General features: G+C 40.2%; 1 protein-coding gene across 7 annotated transcripts in view; it reads right to left on the reverse strand.

Moving 5' to 3' along the window:
• ATP2B4 (ATPase plasma membrane Ca2+ transporting 4) overlaps window positions 1–21,268 on the reverse strand; it is a 155,500-nt gene that overhangs the window by 73,139 nt on the left and 61,093 nt on the right. For all 7 annotated transcript variants that reach the window (XM_087959745.1, XM_026676858.2, XM_087959749.1 and 4 more), the window contains exon 2: window positions 342–921. In XM_087959745.1, coding sequence (XP_087815871.1) covers window positions 342–537 — 196 coding nt within the window. In that variant the 5' untranslated portion in view covers window positions 538–921. The remainder of the gene's footprint in view (window positions 1–341; window positions 922–21,268) is intronic.

The following is a 21,268-nucleotide window of genomic DNA, read 5'->3' on the forward strand; positions in this document are numbered from 1 at the left end:
CACCTAGCTTTAGTGTTTGGCCAATAATAATAATAACAACAACCAAAGAGAGGAATCTTAACTATGGAGTATAAAAGTTCTAGAATTTCCTGTTCATTTTTAGAAAAATAGAAATAATCCCCCCCCCAAAAAAAGCTATTCTGGCCTATGGTTGCTCCCTGCTCATTTAACATTTCTTCATAGCCACAGGTAGTCTTTGTTTATCAACCATTTGAAAACAATATAAAGGTAACTTTATGACAAATTCTTGCATGGGGGAGGGGGAGGGAGGAGAGAGATACAACCAAGTTTTTAGAATCCATGGAAATGCTTGTTTTCCCACCAAGGTAATGCCTCCTTACCTTCGACTGGTGAAGTCTTCAATCTCTTGCAAATATTATGCACTCCCCCATAGGTATCATTTATTCGGGTCACAGCTTCCGAACTGCGAAGCTCCATAAGATTCCGTAAGTCCATAACGGAGCAGCCAAAGTCCCCTTCATAGCTGCCTTCTGCCACAGAGTTCCCAGGATGATGATCTGCAGAGTTATTTGTCATCTTGACAACAAGGGAGTGGGTTCAGTGAGGAAACAGGCCAGAAAAAGTTGTGTGCTCCGTTTTACCTCTAGATCTCTTTCCTCTACCAAGAGCAGGCAATGAAACTTTTGGAGCTCCACATGAAATGCAGTCCAGTGTTTGGTAGGGGGTTAGACACAACTCCTCGGGGAAGAAAAAGGGTCTCATGCAAGATTGTAAGACTGCAGATCCAGCACTTCCTTCTCTTGCTTCCTAGGTGATACTAGTGGAATTAGCCAAGTTCAACTTCTTCCGATGAAGGTGTAAACAAGATGCACATGTTACTGTGGAAGCAACCTTAGCAACAACCAGCAGGCATCTCCCAAAGAGAGAAATGGGTTCCCTGGATACCGTCTTCAACCAAAACTGCAAGACAAGGATTTGAAGCAAAAATTATAGTTAATAAAAGGCCCAAGAGGCCAGCTAATGTGCACATGGGTGCAGCAGATGTAAAAGCAATAGCATAAGTATCAGAACGGGGAATAAAATTGCTGGGAGATAGCAATGTTTAAAGAACAAGCTGATGGAAAATGCAGGCTTCTAAATTGACCACTTAAAGGGCTTTTATTAAAGTAACCATGGGAGACATTCCTTAATAGTTAACCCCTATTTAGTCAAGTGTTATCCTTTTATCCATATGAAGAATTGCAACTGCAGCTTTTATTTGTATTTTAAACAGTTAAAATACAATCCAAAATACTAAATATACCAATAAAAACCTGCACCAGCATATGTAAGATAATGTTTCATACTGCATGCAGAAGACCATTTCATTTTAATTCATTTAATGATGGATAAATCACATTTTACGTCAATATATTTATGTCTCCTCCATGATGAACGTGATATTAAATTCATTTGCATCCTTAACACATGATTTTTAAATGGCACTCACCAAAAAGTTGAGGCTATTTGCATTGAAAAGACTCAGTTTGTGTCCCAATACAAATAATAGGGATAATAGTACAACTGAGAAAGATAAGCCGCCCCCACTGACATACCCACCTGTAATTCTCTTGACAGTTATCAACTCCTCTACAAGTAGCTGCTATTTGAATTTTAAAAATCTGTACCTTAAATTGTAACTGTGTATTGCTCTCACTAAATTATTTCCCTAAGTTGTACAACACCACTATTGCCATACAGAGGGTAAACAGGCTTTCTAACTAATGTTAAATATTTTCTCCCAACAAAGAAGCAATTCTCTCTAGAATTTTTATAAACAAATCATCCTTAAATCCAAATTATGGTTAAATTGGCCTGGGCTCTCTGACTCATTTGCTCCATGCATTATATAATGATTTTCTGTTTTGCTATCACATGTCTCCTTCCCCTCTGAATTTTTGTTCCAGACAAAACACTTTCTTCATTAGAAACAGATTTATATCTGATCCATTGATATGAAGACTTGGTAACATAATCATCCTAATGTTCACTACAGATTACAGTAGATTCCCAGGTCAAGAATGGCAAAGATTAACTTTTTACAACACAGTCTGCTCATCTAAGTCTCCCATGTACCAAGAACAGCCAATATTTTTTCAGCCATGAATCAGTTTTACTTTTTCACAGAAGCACATTCACACGTAGAATATCACAACAGTAATAAGGGCACTGTTAAGGGCAATTTGGGAAAAAATTTCCGGAAGACTCCAATAAGCAAGTTAAACTTATTCTAGAGCAGGGGTGTCAAAACTCGATTTCATTGAGGGCCACATCAGGGTTGTGTTTGACCTCGGGGCAGGGGGACAGGGTGTGTGTGTGTGGCCAGGGTGGGCATGACCAGCATGACGTCACTGTGTCAGGGGGCACCTGTGGTGGCACGAGCACTCTGCCAGCGAAAATGGCCTCCCAAGCTCCATTTTTGGCTGCCATGACCTCCTGCAACCATCTGCCAGTGAAAACGGAGCTCAGGAGGGCCGGCCACACATAGTCCTCCTGAGCTCAATTTTTGCTGGCAGAGGCACTCTGGGCCGGTCCTTCACTGTTTCCAGGGCAGCACTGTAGGCCAGATCTAAGCACCCTGTGGGCCAGATACAGCCCCTGGGCCTTGAATTTGATACCCCTGTTCTACAGCATTTCTAGTTAGAAGATAGCAAGAAAATTGCACCACCCCAAATCAAGGATCTTGCAGCTGGATTTAGATGGTGGCTCCATTTTGGATAGTTCAGAGGGCTGTTGAGTTCCCAACAGAAAGCCTGTAAGTTTCTTGTCTTTGCTGCTGTCTTCTAACATCCATCTTTTTGAAGTGTGTGTGTCTATACAGTATTTGTGTGGGTAATCTGACTTTCTTCTTTTAAACCTGCAAATTTCCTGAGTTATCTATAAACTACACATCAGCACTTTCCTTGAAACCAAGCATCATTATAATTCTTAGGAGGAAGTTTGCATTAAAACAGAGAATGAAAATGACAACCTCTGCAGCCTTCTGAGTTAAAGAAGATATACTGTCATCTAGATACAATCTATTATTTGCTATTTTGAATCAGAAAAAGACATAGCAGAAGCTAATAGCCAGGTTCTACTATGTACCAGTGCATCCAATAGTGCAAATGACAATATGCCTAAGAAAATCGCCAGTTGCAATAGGATAGAAATAGGAAAAGTATAACAGATGGATGTTGGTGGAATCCGGAGGGATAATAAGTAAGTCTTCAAAGGACACCCTGTTTTGCTCCTTAGTCGCATCCTCCTCCAACCTTGATAACAAGGCAAGAATTGCTAGCAACCCTGTCCCTGCATCCAGAATTCTCAGTTTATTGGAGGAGGTTACTGTTAAGGTTATGTAACAGTAAAGCTTGTGAGTCAATGTATCTCTCATTCACTCCTCAACAGAAAAGGACCTATCTATAACACTCCATCTGTTTGCAGGATTCTGTTCATACTGTACGGCTAACTATTGGCCCTGAAGTATCAATGGAGATGAATAAATAGAAATAAAGTCCCCTTGGCCATTTGGACTCGTGGGAACATTAGAACTTAGGAAAATAAACAGAGACCATTCTTGCAAAATAGAGTAGTTTGGCCATTCAGAACCTGGCAATCAGCATGGAGCTGACCAAATACAACAATGACTAACTTGAAGGCAAAGAGTTGAGGAATGAGTTCTGTCTCCAACACTCAATTGACTTATTACCTTCAAATTTATTTTTGTGCTGGGTGGGAGGGAAGACAGGCAGGCTTCCAAACAAAGCATTGGTTTGCAAATAGCCCTCCATTTTTCTTAAGAAAAAAATATTCTTATTTTTAAAAGCAATTCTAAATGCATTTTTAAAAATAAAAATAATGCTGGATGCTGTCATTTTGCTGCTTTGTGGTGTGAGAGTTTATTTTTAAAAGTTAAAACAACTTAACATTTTTTAAAGGCAAACAGGACAATTGCGATCACATAAGAATCCATTCTGAAAACCCCCAAATGTTTTGGTTTATGAAATACTAGCTCTATACCCGTGCTTCGCTGAAATTATATGATCGGGCTTAGTTTTTGGGGAGGAAAATAAGGGGAAAAAAATGTGCCTCTGCCTACCAGCATCCATCAGTATTCATCTGGCTAGCATCCTGTCAGTGTGTGAGAGAATTCAGGGCTGTTTGGAAACTGAAACAGTATTTGCTGTGTGAGCAAGGAGGAGACAGCAAGGAGCCTGGGTGTGGTTTAGCTCAACTGTTTGGTACTAAAGCTGCTTGGTACTGTGAAACTAAAACTGAAACAAACTCCTCTCCTCTGCTTGTGTGGAACAGATTTCTTTTCAGGTGGGGAGGGGGAGTAGAACTCCTTAGCATCAGAGCGTGTTAATAATAATAATATATGAAATACTAATGCTGTGATTGTCATTTTGAAAAATCCTTTCTTAGTGAGCACCTAGAAGCCAAGAGGAACAAACATGCCAAATTTCAAGCTTGTAGGCTTTACAGTTCTAGAGATTTTGTGATGATGCATGAGTGGTATTTCGCTTTTATATAGAGAGATTTGCAAATTGTATTTGTGGGTCATACATGTATTTAATTAGTACACTGTATGGAAAGAAATTTTTATTTTCTTTCATTGTATTTTATCGAATGAGAAACATCTCCTTTCCCAATATACGGAAACCACTTACCCTTTCTCTTGGGCCATGTTTCTGATCTGAGCTGTACTTTTTCCATCAGACTATTTATTACTGAAAATATGCATTCCATTAACCATACATGAACAATTGCTTTAGATTAGAATAAGATGGAGCTTCCCAAATGTTCTTGGCTCATGGCACTACGAGCAGTTTCTAAACTGTGTACTGTGGGCCCTATGGCACCCTGGCATACAGCTTGGAAACCATGAGAATAAGAAAATAGTCATGACCAGGAAAAGAAAGATGTAATAAAAAGCCTAGAAAAAGGCCCGGAAGCTTTCTTACTTGGGATTCAGGTTATAGCAATGCACCCAAATTGTGTTTCTTCCAGTTCTATGGATTCTGTACTTCATGATCCTCAGCTAATACACCCCAATCTCTAAATCTGAAGTTTAGATCAATACCACTGATGGAGAAAAAGCAAAAAATGATACAGAAGTGTTGTATTGCAAGAGAAGGCTCCTTGGGAATAGCAACATTCCCAAGAGTTGGCACTGGCATGGATACTAATAAGTCCAGACTGAATCCAAGATGGGATGGTTTAGCTCACAGGAACATAAAAGCATACACAATAAGTTAATCTATTTACTACAATTTTTCTGACAGCTAGACATGTGTTTTGCCCTGGAACTTTCAACTTCGTTTTGCTTATTTGGATTTATTGATCCCTACCTGGGCATTAACCATGTTTTTTGTCCCTTTAGATATACATCTTGATTCTTCATTTACACATTGGACTGGATCACTTTTTAGCCTAGTGATCCTTTAGTCAAACTGAATTCTTCTCACTTAATCTTTGCTATCTAACTATCTCCCCTGCCCTCATGTATCTGCCCGACAGAACAGAAATCTAGAGCATGGATATGAAAATAAGATTTGGGGTTTTCCCCCTTCTGATTATAAATTATTTTATTTACTTATTTATTGAATTTATATTGCCGTCTATGGTGACTCAATAAACAACAAAAACTAACAAAAACTATAAAAACTAACAAAAAGAATCAAATAAATTAATATAGTACAATATAACAAAATCACCCCCCAACTCCCACCCCGGTGACAGCAGATCACACAAGCCATTTAATGGGCTCCATCCCACTCTGGGTTCCCCAGGCCCATTAGCAGGACCAGGTCTTCAGTGCCTTCCAGAAGAGTATTAGAGTAGGGGCCGTTCTAATCTCTCGGGGAATGATGTTTCAGAGAGAGGGAGCCACCACGGAGAAGGCCCTTCTTCTGGGTTCCACCAGGTATATCTCCCTCGGGGATGGGACCCTCACATTCCCTGCCTCCCCACTCTGATGGGTCGTGTAGATGTGACTGGCAAGAGATGGTCCCTCAGATAACCTGATTCCAACCATGAAGGGCTTTGAACCTTGAACTGACCCAGAAGCAAATCGGCAACCAATGCAGTTCCCGTAGGAGTCCACATCGGGGTCTGCACAAAACCATGTGGGCTGCTACATTTTGCACCAACTGGAGCTTTTGGATGCTCTTCAAGGGCAGCCCCATGTAGAGCGTGTTGCAATAATCAAGATGGGAAGTGAACAGGGCATGAGTGACAGTCAGTAGGGACCGTTGGTCCAGGAAAGGGCATAAGTGGTGCACAACCCACAGTTGTGCAAAGGCCCTCCTGGCCACGACCACCACCTGCTCTTCGAGCAGGAGTCGTGAGTCCAAAAAAAAAAAACACTAGATTACGCACAGGGTCTCTTTGGGGTAGTGCCACTCCATCCAAGGCCAAAGGGGACAATTCTCCCTGAGCCAATGAATCCCAAACCCAGAGCCACTCAGGTAAATTTATATATGTAAATTATGTATATCTTTCCCTTTTTTGTTCCTTTTACAGGGAACAAGTTTGATCCACAGATACAATAGGTGTACAAGATACTTTGGGCCCACAAAGTTTCAGAAGTGTATGACCCACATCTGTATGGAAAATATGCATTCAGTTCTCAAAAATGTGTAAAATAATGATTTAATGGTGAACGTTAGGCTAGGTCTAACATCCAAGCTGACAGTTAATTTAGTCAAGGAAACCCACTGTACAAATAATATGGGTGTGGGGAAAAGAAAATATTAGGCACACTTTCCTAAGTTCCTCTGAAGGAGGAAAGCTTTATCAGAAAAACTACAAATTAGGATTTTAATTTAAGCAAAATTCAGGGCAGACTTATTTATTCATATAGTCACTAGGCAACATCATCCACAGTTGCTTTAGTCTGCTCTCCCCTGCCCCAAAGCTATCAGGGAATCATTTCACCCTAAATCTTACAGCCCCCAACCCTTCCCTACCATGAACACACTTAGTAGATGCTGAGCTATTGCCCATATGGGCTCTAATGCACAACGTTATAAGGGCTGTAACTGGTGGTTGCCTTGGCTGAAATCCCAGGCCAACCCAACGTCTTCTACTACTGCTACTTAAAAAATCTCCTCCACAATTGGCATCCACAATATTCTGGTTAATCCACATTTAGCGTTGTTTTCTTTCCAAGTGTACTGTTAACCAACTGGACATTTTTTATTCATTCCTTGAAATTATCATTTGATTAACCTCTCAACCAGTAGGTGGTAGCAAAGAACTGGAAGTTTTATACAGGCAGTCTTTGACTTACAACAGTTCATTTAGTGACCATTCAAAGTTACAACAGCACTGAAAAAAGTGACTTATGACCATTTTTCACACTTACAACCGTTGCAGCATCTCCATGGTCACATGATCAAATTTCAGATGTTTGGCAACTGGTTCCTATTTCTGATTGTTTCAGTGTCCTGGGGTCATGTGATCGCCTTTTGCAACCTCCTGACAAGCAAAGTCAATGGGGAAACCAAATTCACTTAACTACTGTTTTACTAACTCAACAACTGCAGTGATTCACTTAGCAGCTGTGGCAAGAAAGGTCATAAATGGGGCAAAATTCACTTAAGAAATGTCTCACTTAACAACAGAAATTTTGGGCTCAATTGTGGTTTCAAGTCGAGGAATACATGCATCTCTTGGCTACTATGTAGGGTCATCTGATTTGTGGAGGTGCAGCCAATGGATAAGTTTAGCTACGGGTATTTGAACAGAAGCTGTATACTACCTTAAGAACATAACATGAGGAGAGGAGACAAAAAGCCAGAGCTCCCAGGGAAGCAACAATCACTGGGGAAGAAAATTCCCTGCTTAATGTAATTGATTCCTTTCAATTACATTTGTTAAACCTGGCACAACCTGATCACTTTAAAGCAGGGGTGTCCAACCTTGGTAACGTTAAGCCTGGAGGACTTCAACTCCCAGAATTCCCCAGCCAGCTTTGCTGGCTGGGGTATTCTGGGAGTTGAAGTCCTCCAGGCTTAACGTTACCAAGGTTGGACACCCCTGCTTTAAAGGTTTTGCATTCTATAGGTCAGTCAGTCAATCAACCCTTTGAAATATAAGGCTGCAGAATTTAGAGTTCCTAATTGGGACATAATTTTCAGAGTGTAGCACTTGAAGCCACCCCCTGAACTATCTCAGCTGCAGGATGCTGAGATATAGGCAGAGGCAGGCAAACATGTCTTCAAGAAATGGACAGTAGGCTCTTCTCAGATTATACTAAGTTGAAGAGCAATTACTAACTGTACCCATGTATCTACACTAAATACGCAATAACTTTTCAATTTCAGTTCAAGCCTGACCAAATGGAATGCTAGCGAAGTAGTTGGTTATGGATACCTTATGTATAGTTATGCTTAGAATAAACAGAGAAAAAGCCAGAATAACAGAGAATAGCAAGGCATAAGGATGGCAACTTAGTTTTGAGAATCTGATAAGAAGTCAAGAGATCTTGAGCCTACTAATACTGAAACAGGAGGAAGGAAGAGAACAAATAACAGGCACTATCTTCTCTGCCTACAAAATACATTGAAGCCCATTCAGAAAAGCTTTTCTGTCCTGTCCTCTGATAGGAAATTTTAATAGCTGTTTGACAGATAAACTCAACAAATGCAATTCTACACTCAAGAAAATGTATCAAGGGAAACTTCACCAGATGAATTGCAGCCTCAGAGCTGGCATTTTGCTAAATTGCTGCTTCACTGATGTAGGCATGCAGGAAGAAATCGTAACAGCATACAATGCAGTCAAATAAAAGCATCCCTGAACATTATTTCCCCCTATGATGAAAGCAGTAACAAGAAAGCATGAGTCCCGAAAAATTGCTATAGCAATTGAGAATTCTATACTTACAACTGTATTTTTGAGATATGTCATTGAAGTGCTCAATTTGTCTTAATCAAATCTCTCTTTTCTGACCTGTCTGTATTACTCTTTCATCTTCAAAAAGGATTCATTCCCTACCAGTAGGACATTCTCTGTTTCCTGCTCCAAATTGCCCTTGGACAGGTTCCAAGTATGGAGATGGAGAGCAGACGTGTATGGAGTAAGCAAAAGAGGTAATAGATGAAGAAGCCATGGAGTAGATTTTATTTAATACAGGAGCTGGAGTAAGAGTTGCACATTTATTTGTCCACTTGATTAATAACATGTAGTCCTGAACTATGTCATAGAGGTAGCAAATATTCATCTATGTGCAAAGGCATTAAAACTGCCCATAGTTTGGAAGCTAAGAAGCCAGATCCAATTAAACTAGCCCCTGTTGTTTAACAGCTTGTTGAGGGCAGCGGTGAGAGATTGTATTTTTCTTTTACTAATGTTTTCTTCTTTAATAGTAAATAACATCTTCTGAAAAGACTTCAGAGGTTAAGGGTGAAAAAAAGCTACTAATTAATATTGTGATGGTGGAGTCCATAATTACCCCTTGAGGAGCCTGCAGGGTACCAATCATTAACTTCCCATTCTAAGCAGCAAGATGCCTTTCCTTTTCCGAAGTAGAGCTCCAGGGATTCCTGGCCACAGGTTGAAAGAAAGGAGATTAAAAACAAAATCCCTCTAGGGGAAGAAAATGTTATCCACTTCAGTTTGATTTTAGGAATGGTCTTCTAAACTAGTACGCCAATGTTTAAGATCAACTGTCAGAAAGGAATCCCGAGAGACGGCAAAGAAAACTGCAGAACAGTTGCTTCCCCAGAGGACTGCGATGGGAGGATTTCCATTATTTTTCTATGACCTTATCATCAGGTCACAGAATTTGTCTTGTATTTTTAAACAGAGCCAGAAAGCTTCTTCTCTAAAGAAGCAACACTGCTCCTCAAACAAACCCTTCATCTAAGAATAATGATGTCCCTAAGGGGGGGGGGGGGCTAAGCTCTTGAGAACCTTGTTCTTAACATACATTCATTAGAGAAAAGAGATATTTTAGAAGAGCCATACTAGTCTAGGGTAACCAATCATCAGAAAGTAGCCCATTTTCAGTAGCATGTTATTACAAACATCAAAAGGTAGTGCCTTTGCCGAAATTATAATTATTATTATTAGGCATGAGCTTTTATAAATACACCTGGTTCCTCAAATCCATGGAATTGCTAAACTTTTATAGAATTTAAAATGAGATGCGATGGGGGGAAAGGGAGGGGGAAGTCAGAATAGTTATGGAGATACAGGTTTCATGTCAGATTACAAGTATCTTGTCAATTGACAGTTATACTTGTTGAGACGTCCTGAAATAGTCTGAAACCTCTTAATGTACTGTGTATGCAAGTTCAGCAATTTCTCATACAATTATGTTGTTAAAGTTTCTTTCCCCCCGAAATGGATACTTTGAGATCTGTAATGGAGTGTCCTAGAACAGTGATGGAAAACCTTTTTGTTGGGGTGGGTCGAAAGCGCATGCACGGGCGATAGCGCGCGTGCTGGCACCCACAATGCAATGCGCCCCTCCCTCCTACACATGCACACGCACCCCCCACTTACCTGGACTGCACATGCGCGTGTCTCTCAGCTGATTTTCGGCCCGTTTGAGGCCTTTTTGAGGGAAGCCTCTGCAGCCTCGGGAGGCCGAAAAACAGGCCTTCTGGAAATACAGGAAGTGCTGAAACGGGCCCATTTTTTGGCCTCTAAAGGCTGCAGAGGCTTCCCTTGAGACCCCAGGGAAAATGGCCTCTCCTGGGCTCCAGAGGCCCTCCGGAGGCTGAAAACGGGCACCTCCGGTATGTCCGAAAGGCCCATTTTTTGGCCTCCTGAGGCTGCAGAGGCTTCCCTCAAGCTTCCAAGAGGGCGAAAATGGCCACAAACGGGCAGAAAGTGCTACCTGTGGCATGCATGCCATAGGTTCGCCATCACGGTCTAGGAGGTTGAAGTACTACGATATTACTTTGTCCTTTTTTAAAATCCTCTTGATCTCAAATTTCTTCTGTGCAGTTTAGTCTATTTGTCCTTTGCAGAATTCAGAGGGCAATTGCTTGAACATGATGACGTTCATCATATTAAAGAAGTAACATATGAAAATACCTCAAAACATATATATGTAGTAGTTGAGATGCGTGATGGTGGTGTTGGTATAAACGTGGGGACAGTAGACATTGGGGTTTGTTATAGACTCTGGTTCCCATATTAGCATCCTGCTGTTTCTTATTTGTGAAAATCTGTTTCAGGTGTCTGTATGCAAGTATGGGTATAGCGCTAAATACCTAAGCGCAGTGTCCAGTATGGGTCATAGCGTAATAATGTCTTTTAGTGGTGTGACAATCAGTAATGTTTTGTTCTGTTTCTGTGGTCTCTTTTAATAGATAATCCCCAAGAACTGATCTGGTTCTATTGATTTGTCTATTGACCTAGTTGGGTGGGTAGCTGAAACTGCTTGTTCTATCCATCCCAACAGATTCAAGAGAAAAGGCATCTTGCGAGTCGCATCTGCTAAGGAATTCTATCTGAAGGAATTAAAAATCTTTTCTGATATGACACCTGTCATTTGGAACATCATCAAGGTGAGGTTAGCCCCAATCCTTGTGACTTTCTGGAAATCCCTTAAAATGGTTTGGTGACCAAAACACTTCCAGGTATCAGATAACACTTACCAATTTCTGCATAATTTGCATGCCAAAAACATTTTTCCTATTCTGAAATCGCTTTTTAAAAATCCTAAATATACATCCTGAATAGTAAGTTTATAGAATATGGTGCAGAAATATACAACACACAAACTTCCATACAGAGGGAGACATAACTGCATTTCAGAATGAATCCCTGGCCATCACACACTGAGTAGTTTTGAATCCTATAGAAGAAAAACAAACTTGCAATTGCATTGTGTTGAAATAATACTTGGGATGGAATTCAGGGTTTTTTAGATTTAAAAGGTTAGCACACTCATTCAACATATCAGGCAGAATATATCTGAAGCACAGGAAACAGGCATTACAATGGAATGAGGAACACACCAAAATAGTAGAACTTAGGAAATTGTGGAGTCAGGCAACACAGAAACCAAATCGCATCAAGTAAATAGTTATATTACCACCAGAAAATGCATAAATATTTGGAGCCCATCACTTCTTCTGGATGTCCATGTGCTTGTTCAAATTGCTGGCAGGCACTGTCTTGAAACAGCCATGTCTTTAAAAAGCAGGAGGGAAAGGAGTGCCCTATAATCTGTCTAACAGTAAATTCTTTCCAGTGGAAATTCACCAAGATTTCTTCTGTAATAGCTTGCTAGCTTCTGGGATTTGTAGTTCAGCTCATCCATGTATAGAAAAGAAATGATGACCTTGCAATTTTAACTTAAGGGTACAATTTTATATGTTTATTGGTATTATTTTTTTGTCATATGTCTTCTGCCTTGAACTTGGAGGGGGATTTTGGGGGGGCATGTAATTAGGTATTTTCTAAAATGGAATAAAGGTAAAATTATTATAGTGAAAGGAGATTAAGAACAATGGGAAACCCTAAGAGATAGAGACTACTCTGTAAAGGAAGTTCAACCTTGCAGTCAGTCCTTCTGAAATCTGTTTTAACTTGAATCCCCTAAAGCAGGGGTGTCAAACTCAGGTTGTCAAGGTGGTGTCACGTGATGTACCCCCTTCGCTAAACCGGGCGGGGCCAGCACGTGATGAATCCGGTCCACGGGCTGGGTTTGGCACCCCTGATCTAAAGGTACCTAGCAGTTCTGGATCCTCTGAGGAGAAGAAGCCGTCATTAAAGGCAAAGAAGTATCATCCCACATTGTAAAATATATATTCTTTACATTCACAGTGCATCGGGTTGAGTTTGTGGCACTCTGGTGTCTGAAAACATCAGGTACAGCAGGTGACCCAAAGTCACTGCACCCAAATCTCTGGAAAACCATAGCTGGCAAAACGTACCCCAAAGTGGGCAATCTTCCTTAATCCTTAAGCACCCTCAGACAACCTCAGACAACAGCACATAATATTTCAGCATTCTCATTATGAAGCAACATCTCAAAACAGAGGAGGATTTTGGTAGGCTTGGAGAAGCCCCTTGGAAGGAAAAGGTGTTGCTTGATATCCTCAGGCGCTGCACTAGAGTCAGTTAATATTTGGCAAGATGCACACATTTCAAGGCATTTCAAGGCTCAGTATGTGCAGCTTTCCCCATAGTCACCAATCTTCTTTTAGAAAACCAGATAACTACAGAATGCTTGACACTTTTCCCCCCTAAAGCACTCTCTCTGCTGACCAATCACTGCAGCTGTCAGTCTACAAGCAATGGAGCGTGTAGCTGAAATCATATCCTTCAGATATTTTGCACCATTCAGGGTAGACAAGCAGGTTTTCAAAGGATCTACTTGGAGAGATCAGGAAATTTGAAGACGAGTGGAGACCAGTTTGTAAAAAAATGAAGGCATTGTACTCAAATGGGTTTGCAAAGTGTAAACAGGAGGCATGTATCTATGAGTATGAAGTGCACATGAACATGAAGGAATGACTGCAGGACTGAAGTGAGAGGAGGTTGCAGCAAGCACAAACAAAGGCTGGGCAAGCTTCAAAATCAAAGCTGCAGAAGCCTGAACAATTAAAGTTATGGGCTTAACTCAAATGAGAAAAAAATGGTGAAGGAAAAATAAAGTGGATGATGTTACATGAAATGAGAAGGTGCATCAAAGAGGCTTTGTAAGGTTCAGATTTCAATAATATTAACATTTCTCCTTATGTGCTCATTCCATTCCCCTCCCCATTTCTTCATTCTAATTCTTCCTTATTCTTACCAAGCCCCATCGTCATAGTGAGGCTAGCAGCCAAGCCTCTCCCCAACTAGTATGTTCACCCACTCACCTCACCCACTCTTCTCCTTACCATTTCAGAGTTTAACCAAGTGAGAAATAAGAGGGGGTTGGTTAGAAAGGGGGGTAGAAGGGAGTAAGAACAACTGAGGGGTAAGGAGAAAGGGGAAAGGGGGAGAGGAGTAAACAGCTGATGAAAAATGATGGCTGATGCAGTGCTGCAGACAAACCTGCCTGGAATAATAAACGGCTGCATTACACCTCTGTCCCGCCAGGCAGAGATCATGATTTCAGTGGAAGAGGGAAAGCCCTTCTAACAGCAGATGCAAGGCAGCCAAAGACAAGCAGCAACAGAAAGGACGCTATCTTGGGTTTATCACAGGAGATGAATGATATGGATGAGACCCAAAGTCTAGGCAATTATGAGCAGAACTGAGAAAGAAAAAAAAAACCCAGTTTATTCTAATGTCTGATTGAAAACAAAACAATACTGGTTACAGGATGAAGGGTGAAAAGGGGGGGGGGCTCTTAGGCAGTAGTGTTTGTTTGTTTTTTGACAATATTGTTTGGTTTAGTTTAATTTTCCACATACCTTTTAAAAATGGGGAGTATGTGAAAGCTGCTGGGTTTTTCATGTTTCTCTCAGTTTCTCTCAGTGCAACCTAATCCCATGTCCACTTATTTGGAAGGAAGACCTACAGTTGGATTGATTTGCAAGTTAATGTTACATATGTGAAAGGACTAAGAAGAAAACTGGCAGGCTAGCATCCTGCAAAATAGACATTTAACCTTATTTTATCTGCTTTTCTTTCACAATCAATCAGCAATCATTCATTCTCCTCTATATTTCTAAACTGAGTATTTTATGAAGGGCACAATTTCTTTGGACAGAAATTAGATCATGCCAATATTCCAAATTGCACTTTTATTCTCCATGATAGAGAGAGCCTTTCTCTATTACATTCATGCTAACATCAATTCAGGAATGCAAAATAAAATTGCTAAACATTCTTCCTCTCTACCAAAGTAATCAGGAAACAGAAACATTTGCAAGGAAAGCAGCTTCCATTATTAAACATAACTGTAAATCACAGTAAATCACTTTAAAATATTTAAAACACACAATCTAAAATACACAATTAAAGAGTCATTTACTGACACATTTATAAGGACTAGCAATAAAGCTACTCAATTTAATATGACAGACAAACTGGTTAGGAATGATGGGAGTTGCTATTCCTCATGTCTGGAAGGTGTTACTTCAACAAAGCAATTACACATGGTCACGCATGTACACCTGACCTATTTGGGAGGGGGGCAGAGAAGCTATACATATATGTCCAAATAAACGAACATGTAAATAAAATGATCCATCCTATCATGTAGCTTCCTTATTTCTTATTTATGCAACTTCCAGTGATGATTTCTTAAACGAGCTTTTTTCTCACAATAAAATCTTATTCCTGTTTGAACTCTGAAGAGTTGCTATATTCAGTGGGAGATGTGTCTGCATTGGTCTGTAATTTTAAATTATTATTTTAACATGGAAAGAGTACACATATTTAACAATCCTTGATTTTGCCAGAGACAGTTTTACATGACAATGCACTGCCTTGCTTCCACTGGGAAAGTGAATGCACTGAATGCTGATTTGTATTGATTTTTTATTTGTCATCATAACTATACATAACATTTCCCCAACAGTAGGAGGGGATTGCAAAACAATAATGAAGGTGTGGCTTTGAAATGATGACAGTTGCTTCATCTATTTCCTTTAAGGAAGGCAGCCTTAAACTTGAATTGGAACTGTTTAAGACTTGAGACAGCTAAAATCCCACCATGGAACCCAGTCACTTTTTAAAGTCTTTGACTACAAGTTTTCAACCAACGATATACAGGTAGTCCTCAACCTACGACCACAATTGAGCCCAGAATTTATGTGGCTAAGTGAGAAATTTGTTATGACTTTTCTTGCCACATTTGTGAAGTGAATCATTGTAACTGTTAATTTAATAACATGGTTGTTAAATGAATTTGGCTTCCCCATTGACTTTGCTTGTCAGGTCACAAAAGGGGATCATGTGACCCTGAGACATTACAACTGTCATAAACATGAACCAGTTGTCAAGCATCCAAATGAAAATCACGTGACTATGGGAGTGCTGCAAGGGTCATAAGTGTGACAAAGGGTCATAAGTCACTTTTTTAGTGCTGTTGTAACTTCAAGTGGTCACTAAATGAACTGTGGTAAGTCAAGGACTACCTGTAATCATGAAAAGCAAAACTGGTTCATTTTAATAGAAACAGAAAAGGGAGAGAAGCAAGGTGAATGTTTGCAGTAAATTCAATTCCCATAGAAGTAACCTGATGACCAGTCCTCAAGGTAAAATATTTACTGGTGTAGTAGTAATTAAGTGGTGATTAAAGTTTGAAAGAAAGGCAGGGCCATTCCACATGTCAGGATCAGGGGTGGGATTCAAAATTTTTAACAACTGGTTCTGTGGGTGTGGCTTAGGTGGTGGGTGTGGCTTGGTGGTCATGTTATTGGCTGGGTGTCGCCAACTCAATATCACTCACATCGAGGCACGCATCTCCTCGCCTGGCCTCTCATGACTGTGGGGATGCTGCAACAGTCGTAAGTGTGAAAAATGGTCATAAGTCACTTTTTTCAATGTCATTGTAACTTTGAATGGTCACTCCACACAAGCAAAGTACCAGCAAAGGAGGGGGGGAAAACTCCAGAGACGTTCCTGAGACAGGAAGTCTAGTCCTGCCAAAAATGTAATAAGGGTTAACGGAGAGGCAGTTTCTGTAAGCAATACCAGCATGTTTCCTTCCTGCCTTCCTTACAGGATTAGGCCAGTAATTTCTTCTAACAACCTGTTCTCTGAACTGCTTAGAATGTTAACAACCGGTTCTAGCAAATTGGTGCGAACTGGTAGAATCCCACCCCTGTTCAGGATCCCATGAAGGTAAAAGCCAGGGTCTTTAGTTGTTTGTAAGTCAGTTATTTCCAAGTCTATCACAATATGCTGAAATGCTGCTGCATACCAAATAACATAACCCCCTAGGTGGGTTAAGCAGGAAAAAAAGCACTCCTTCTCAAGGACAGAAGTGATTATAGCAGATCTCTTTAAGGAAGCAAAAGCAGCAGAGATTGAAGAGAGCAAAAAATCAAGTGCAGAAGATTATTCTAGGGGGGTTGCAGTGAAAATTTCCTTTGCTAATCCAGCAGTCATGTCTAGTGCCCTTGACATTTGCTTGCCAATAACAGGATCCTTCAACAGCCCTACTGTTGCTTCTGCTAGCCTCTGAAATACAGCACTTATTCTCAGCCATCCTGTTGAGCCATTTGGCTGGCACTTATTGAGTTACAGAAGCAAAACTGAACTAGGACCTGAAAGTTGCTCAAAGAGTTTGGTCTTCTGATCGCAACTGCTACTGAAAGCTGCCATATGAGATACTTTTCTCTCTTTGAGTATCCATATTCAACAACTGAGCCAAGATGATTCAGCAAAAATGCAAGAATGTCTCAAAGAAGAATCCAGGAGGAAAAATTATGAATCCTTTCCACATCTCTACCCTTTTGTAGGAGTTACCTTAATTTTAAAAGCAGTAAATTAAGTAAAAAAAAAAAAAAAAAAAGATTAGCGCAAACATAAAAGTGTGGAGAAAGTAGATTGGACTTTTTGGAGACACTAATTCCTGTACATTATTAGTGGTGGCAGCAGCTGTCTAATCCTACCTTGGTGCCAGGTAAGAAGCAACACTTAAAGCAGCATGATAGTCCCCAGACACCTTTGGGAAACATCTCAATTTTCCACCATTTTCCAAAATAGTGTTATGCCAGAGGCACTGTGGGAAATTCTGGCTTCTTAAATCAGACATGATATTGATATGAGTAATGCAGGACAGACATCTGACATAATCCTGCGATCCCAAGCAGCTGTCTCCAGAGCCTGAGCTGGATTTATAAACAGTTAGAGTACCATGTGGATAATAAATAAGAATGCAACTGGCATGTGCATGTTGTTTTGAATACAACTGCAGCAAGACACTTCTGCCTACAACTGTCATAAATAACATAATCTATATCTAAGTCCCTGGAAAATCCCAAGAGAGAAAGGCTTTTCATGCAAAAATTGCTAACAATTAGAAGCAGCCTTGTGACAAGGCAACAGCTAAATACAAATGGGGCTTGAGGAACTGCAGAAACTCCATTTGAATCTGGCTGCAAAAACTCACACCAAGGTGTCTGGCACATCCAGGCATACTAATAGCTGTGAGAAGCCTGTCACTCATCAATGCATAGCTACGAAGTTTGTTTCAATGCCCTCTTCTTTCCTTTTCCCCAAAACTTGAACTTTCAGACCACCTAGGTCAGGGGTACCTCCTGCAACCTTCTGCCAGTGAAAACGAAGGTTGGTGGGGGCGCACCGTTTTCGCTGGCAGAGGGCTGCAGGAGGCCATCATGGCTTAAAATGGAGCCCTCCCGAGCTCCATTTTTGCTGGCAGAGGCACTGTGGGCTGGAGCTTTGCTGTTTCCAGGGTGGCCCATGGCCCAGATCTAAGCACCCCGTGGGCGGGTTACAGCCTGGCAGGCCTTGAGTTTGACACCCCTGATCTAGGTTGAAGTATGTTTTTCTTTACCTACCTGCAACCCGCATACTTTGCTTTCCGTTGCCATGGAAAACTTAATATAAAGATCTGCAGAAAGTGAATATTAAATAATGCTGGTTAAGCTTCTCCCCAGGTCTAGGAAGAAGTACATATATATGCCCACCAATTAGACCATGGGGTTGCAAATGTGTTTCCAAATGTTCACATGTAACAATTCTTTTCAGAGATAGAGAATATATGTATTTACGGTAGATTAAGGTAAGAAGATGCTGCTGAATCCCTCAGTCTAGTCAATGGGGAGAAATGCTCAGAACTATAATTTAACACTGTATAGAAATCCCACCATTCCCTAGCTCTGCTGTCAATCCTTATTACAATGATGATAATTACACATTATTGATTTAGCTGACTCCAATTTTTTCCAAGATACATAATCATTTTGATTATAGGAATATATAAACAAATAAACAAAATTTCTCTTGAGCAACTTACCCAATTCAAGTTCCTTCTGATACATTGAGCTACACTTCTTGTAATTCCAAGCTGCATATTTACACCAGCGATCTTAGCTAAGAATGAGAGAAGATTGGCTACTCTGCAGTATTTGTACCATGCATCCTCAGCTTAGGGATCAAAGGTTAATGCATGGTTGCCATTTAGAGCTGACTCTCACCTGTATGCAAAACAATTATGCAAACAATTTCCCAACATCTGTTCTGATCCATCTTTACTGTTGCCATAGGCCAAAGTATCTCATCCTAATATAGCACCAACTGAATCTTATATTGCCAAAATTGTTCTCTCTCTGTAATATCCAACTGGGTGGTGTATCATAGGGCAACACTTCTTGAACTAAGGAACTTCAAACAAGCTATCTTACAGAATGTGTTCAAAATCTAGGACTTACGGGATTGAAATTTGACAAAGTTGTTGCTGCTTCAGCATCAATGTGCTGCAGTAGTTAGCCATGGTCACAAGATAATAATCTCCAATGTTCTCTTCCAGCTTCACACAAGTCAATAGAGAAGTTCACAGGAAGTCTAAACTCAGTTGTGATTGCTAGCCCTCCCTGATAGCTTCCCAGAAGCAAAGTCAGTGGGAACGGTATGCAGGTGTGCTAGTGGAGGAGGGTGCATGGGGGTGCAATGCAGATTGGGGAGGATGCACGGAGGTGCAGTGCACAAATGGTCAATTGGGGGGGAAACAGGACAAAAAGGTATTAGGGAGGTGGGGAGTTACTTGAGCAATTTGCTATGGTTTCCCCACTGGCTGTAACCCTGTAAGCTTCCCACAAGGAAAATCAGTGGTGAAGTCAGCAGGATATTGGAAATTTCTCTTGCTTCCACATTTTTGCCCCGGCCATTCAGTTCATGTGTTTAGGTAAGTAAAAATTTCTGAAATGACACAATTGAAATGATGATCCAACAGGAGATGTGTTGTCTAATTATAAATAATACCCTCTCCCAAATATGGGATAAGATCGTTAATGTGCTTAAACAGAAAGAAGATTTCAAAAGAATCAAGCCACTGAAAAATAAATTCAATGGTGTATCTATTTTGAAAGAATTGGCTAAATGTAAACTTTCCCAACATATATAGTATACATACATACACACACACACACATACATACATACATACATACATACATACATACAGACACACATATTTTCTTTTTCTTTTTTTTCTAAAAAGTCTTTTTTGGTAATGATACTTTCACTCTCCAAATTGTGCTGTTTTGCACAGGATGATTGCAAGGCTCCCATTACACCTTTTAATTAGCACTCGGAACCAGGGCATATTTGAGTCCCAAGCAAGGTTGACTCACCTCTGCATAAGTTATTTTGTCAGGAAAAAGAGAAAGGGAGAGAATTATGTGAAGTCAAGTGCCAAAGAAACTGCCAAGGGGATTGGGGGAAGAAAGAGAAAGCTGAGAGAAAAGATGTGTTAAGTGCTACCTCTGGGGGTTATTTCTGGATACGAGAACACCATGTGGAGATAGCACTGTTGATTGTACTGTTACGGGGAAAGGCACTCAGTTCTGTCTCTCTTTTTCCCAGGCTATGGTGGAATTTGGTCTTAGCTAAGGGAAGGTTTTATATCAATGAGCATCCCCAGTTTGAAGAACGAAAAGAAGCGTAGTCATGTAACAATTTGGATGTGCTAATCTGGATGTTAGTTCTGCAATAAGAAAAAGAGAAAAAGGACATAGCTGGTTGTGTCTGCACCTAGGATTTTCACCAGAGTTAACTAGCCTACTAACCTAAATATAAAACCATCCAAAATTAAACAGTATCAAGGATGCTCTAGAAACTTTCTTCCTCCACAAGACAATAAACCTCAGGGTTTGAAGATCTCTGTCAATGTCACTTCAGTAGTGAAATGCATGTTAATTTAATGTCTATTTCACTCTAGAGACTCACTGTCCAAGCTTGTCTTCTCAACAAAACTGACATGAATAATGATGATGACATGAAATTGGCACTCATTTAATTATTTTAAAACAACACTGACAGAAATTTTACAATTCCCATTGGATAAAAACCTAACAGGCAAAATCTCAGTTACAAGTAACCACTATCAACAACCAAAGCACTACTTGACATAAGGCATTAATTAGTTTATGTAATTAACTACTAGCATTAATGATTTTTAAGAAGCACTCAATCAGTAATTGAAGAACAAATACACTAGATAATATTAGCCATGATAAATAAACACAGAACGACCATGCTCAGCAATAGTGTAACTCTAACAGACAGTGGGAGCTATTGAAAATGGAAAACGGATGTAGCTCAAAGATCAAGCACTTGTTTTGCAGAAAAACTCCAGATTCAATTTTGATATCTTTAGATAGATTTAAGAAAAATCCCTACCTGAACTCCCT

The sequence above is a fragment of the Notechis scutatus genome, chromosome 3, assembly GCF_049901735.1.
Source record: "Notechis scutatus isolate UNSWTSFEM ecotype Mainland chromosome 3, rNotScu1.2, whole genome shotgun sequence".
In the NCBI taxonomy this organism is placed as follows: Eukaryota; Metazoa; Chordata; class Lepidosauria; order Squamata; family Elapidae; genus Notechis; species Notechis scutatus.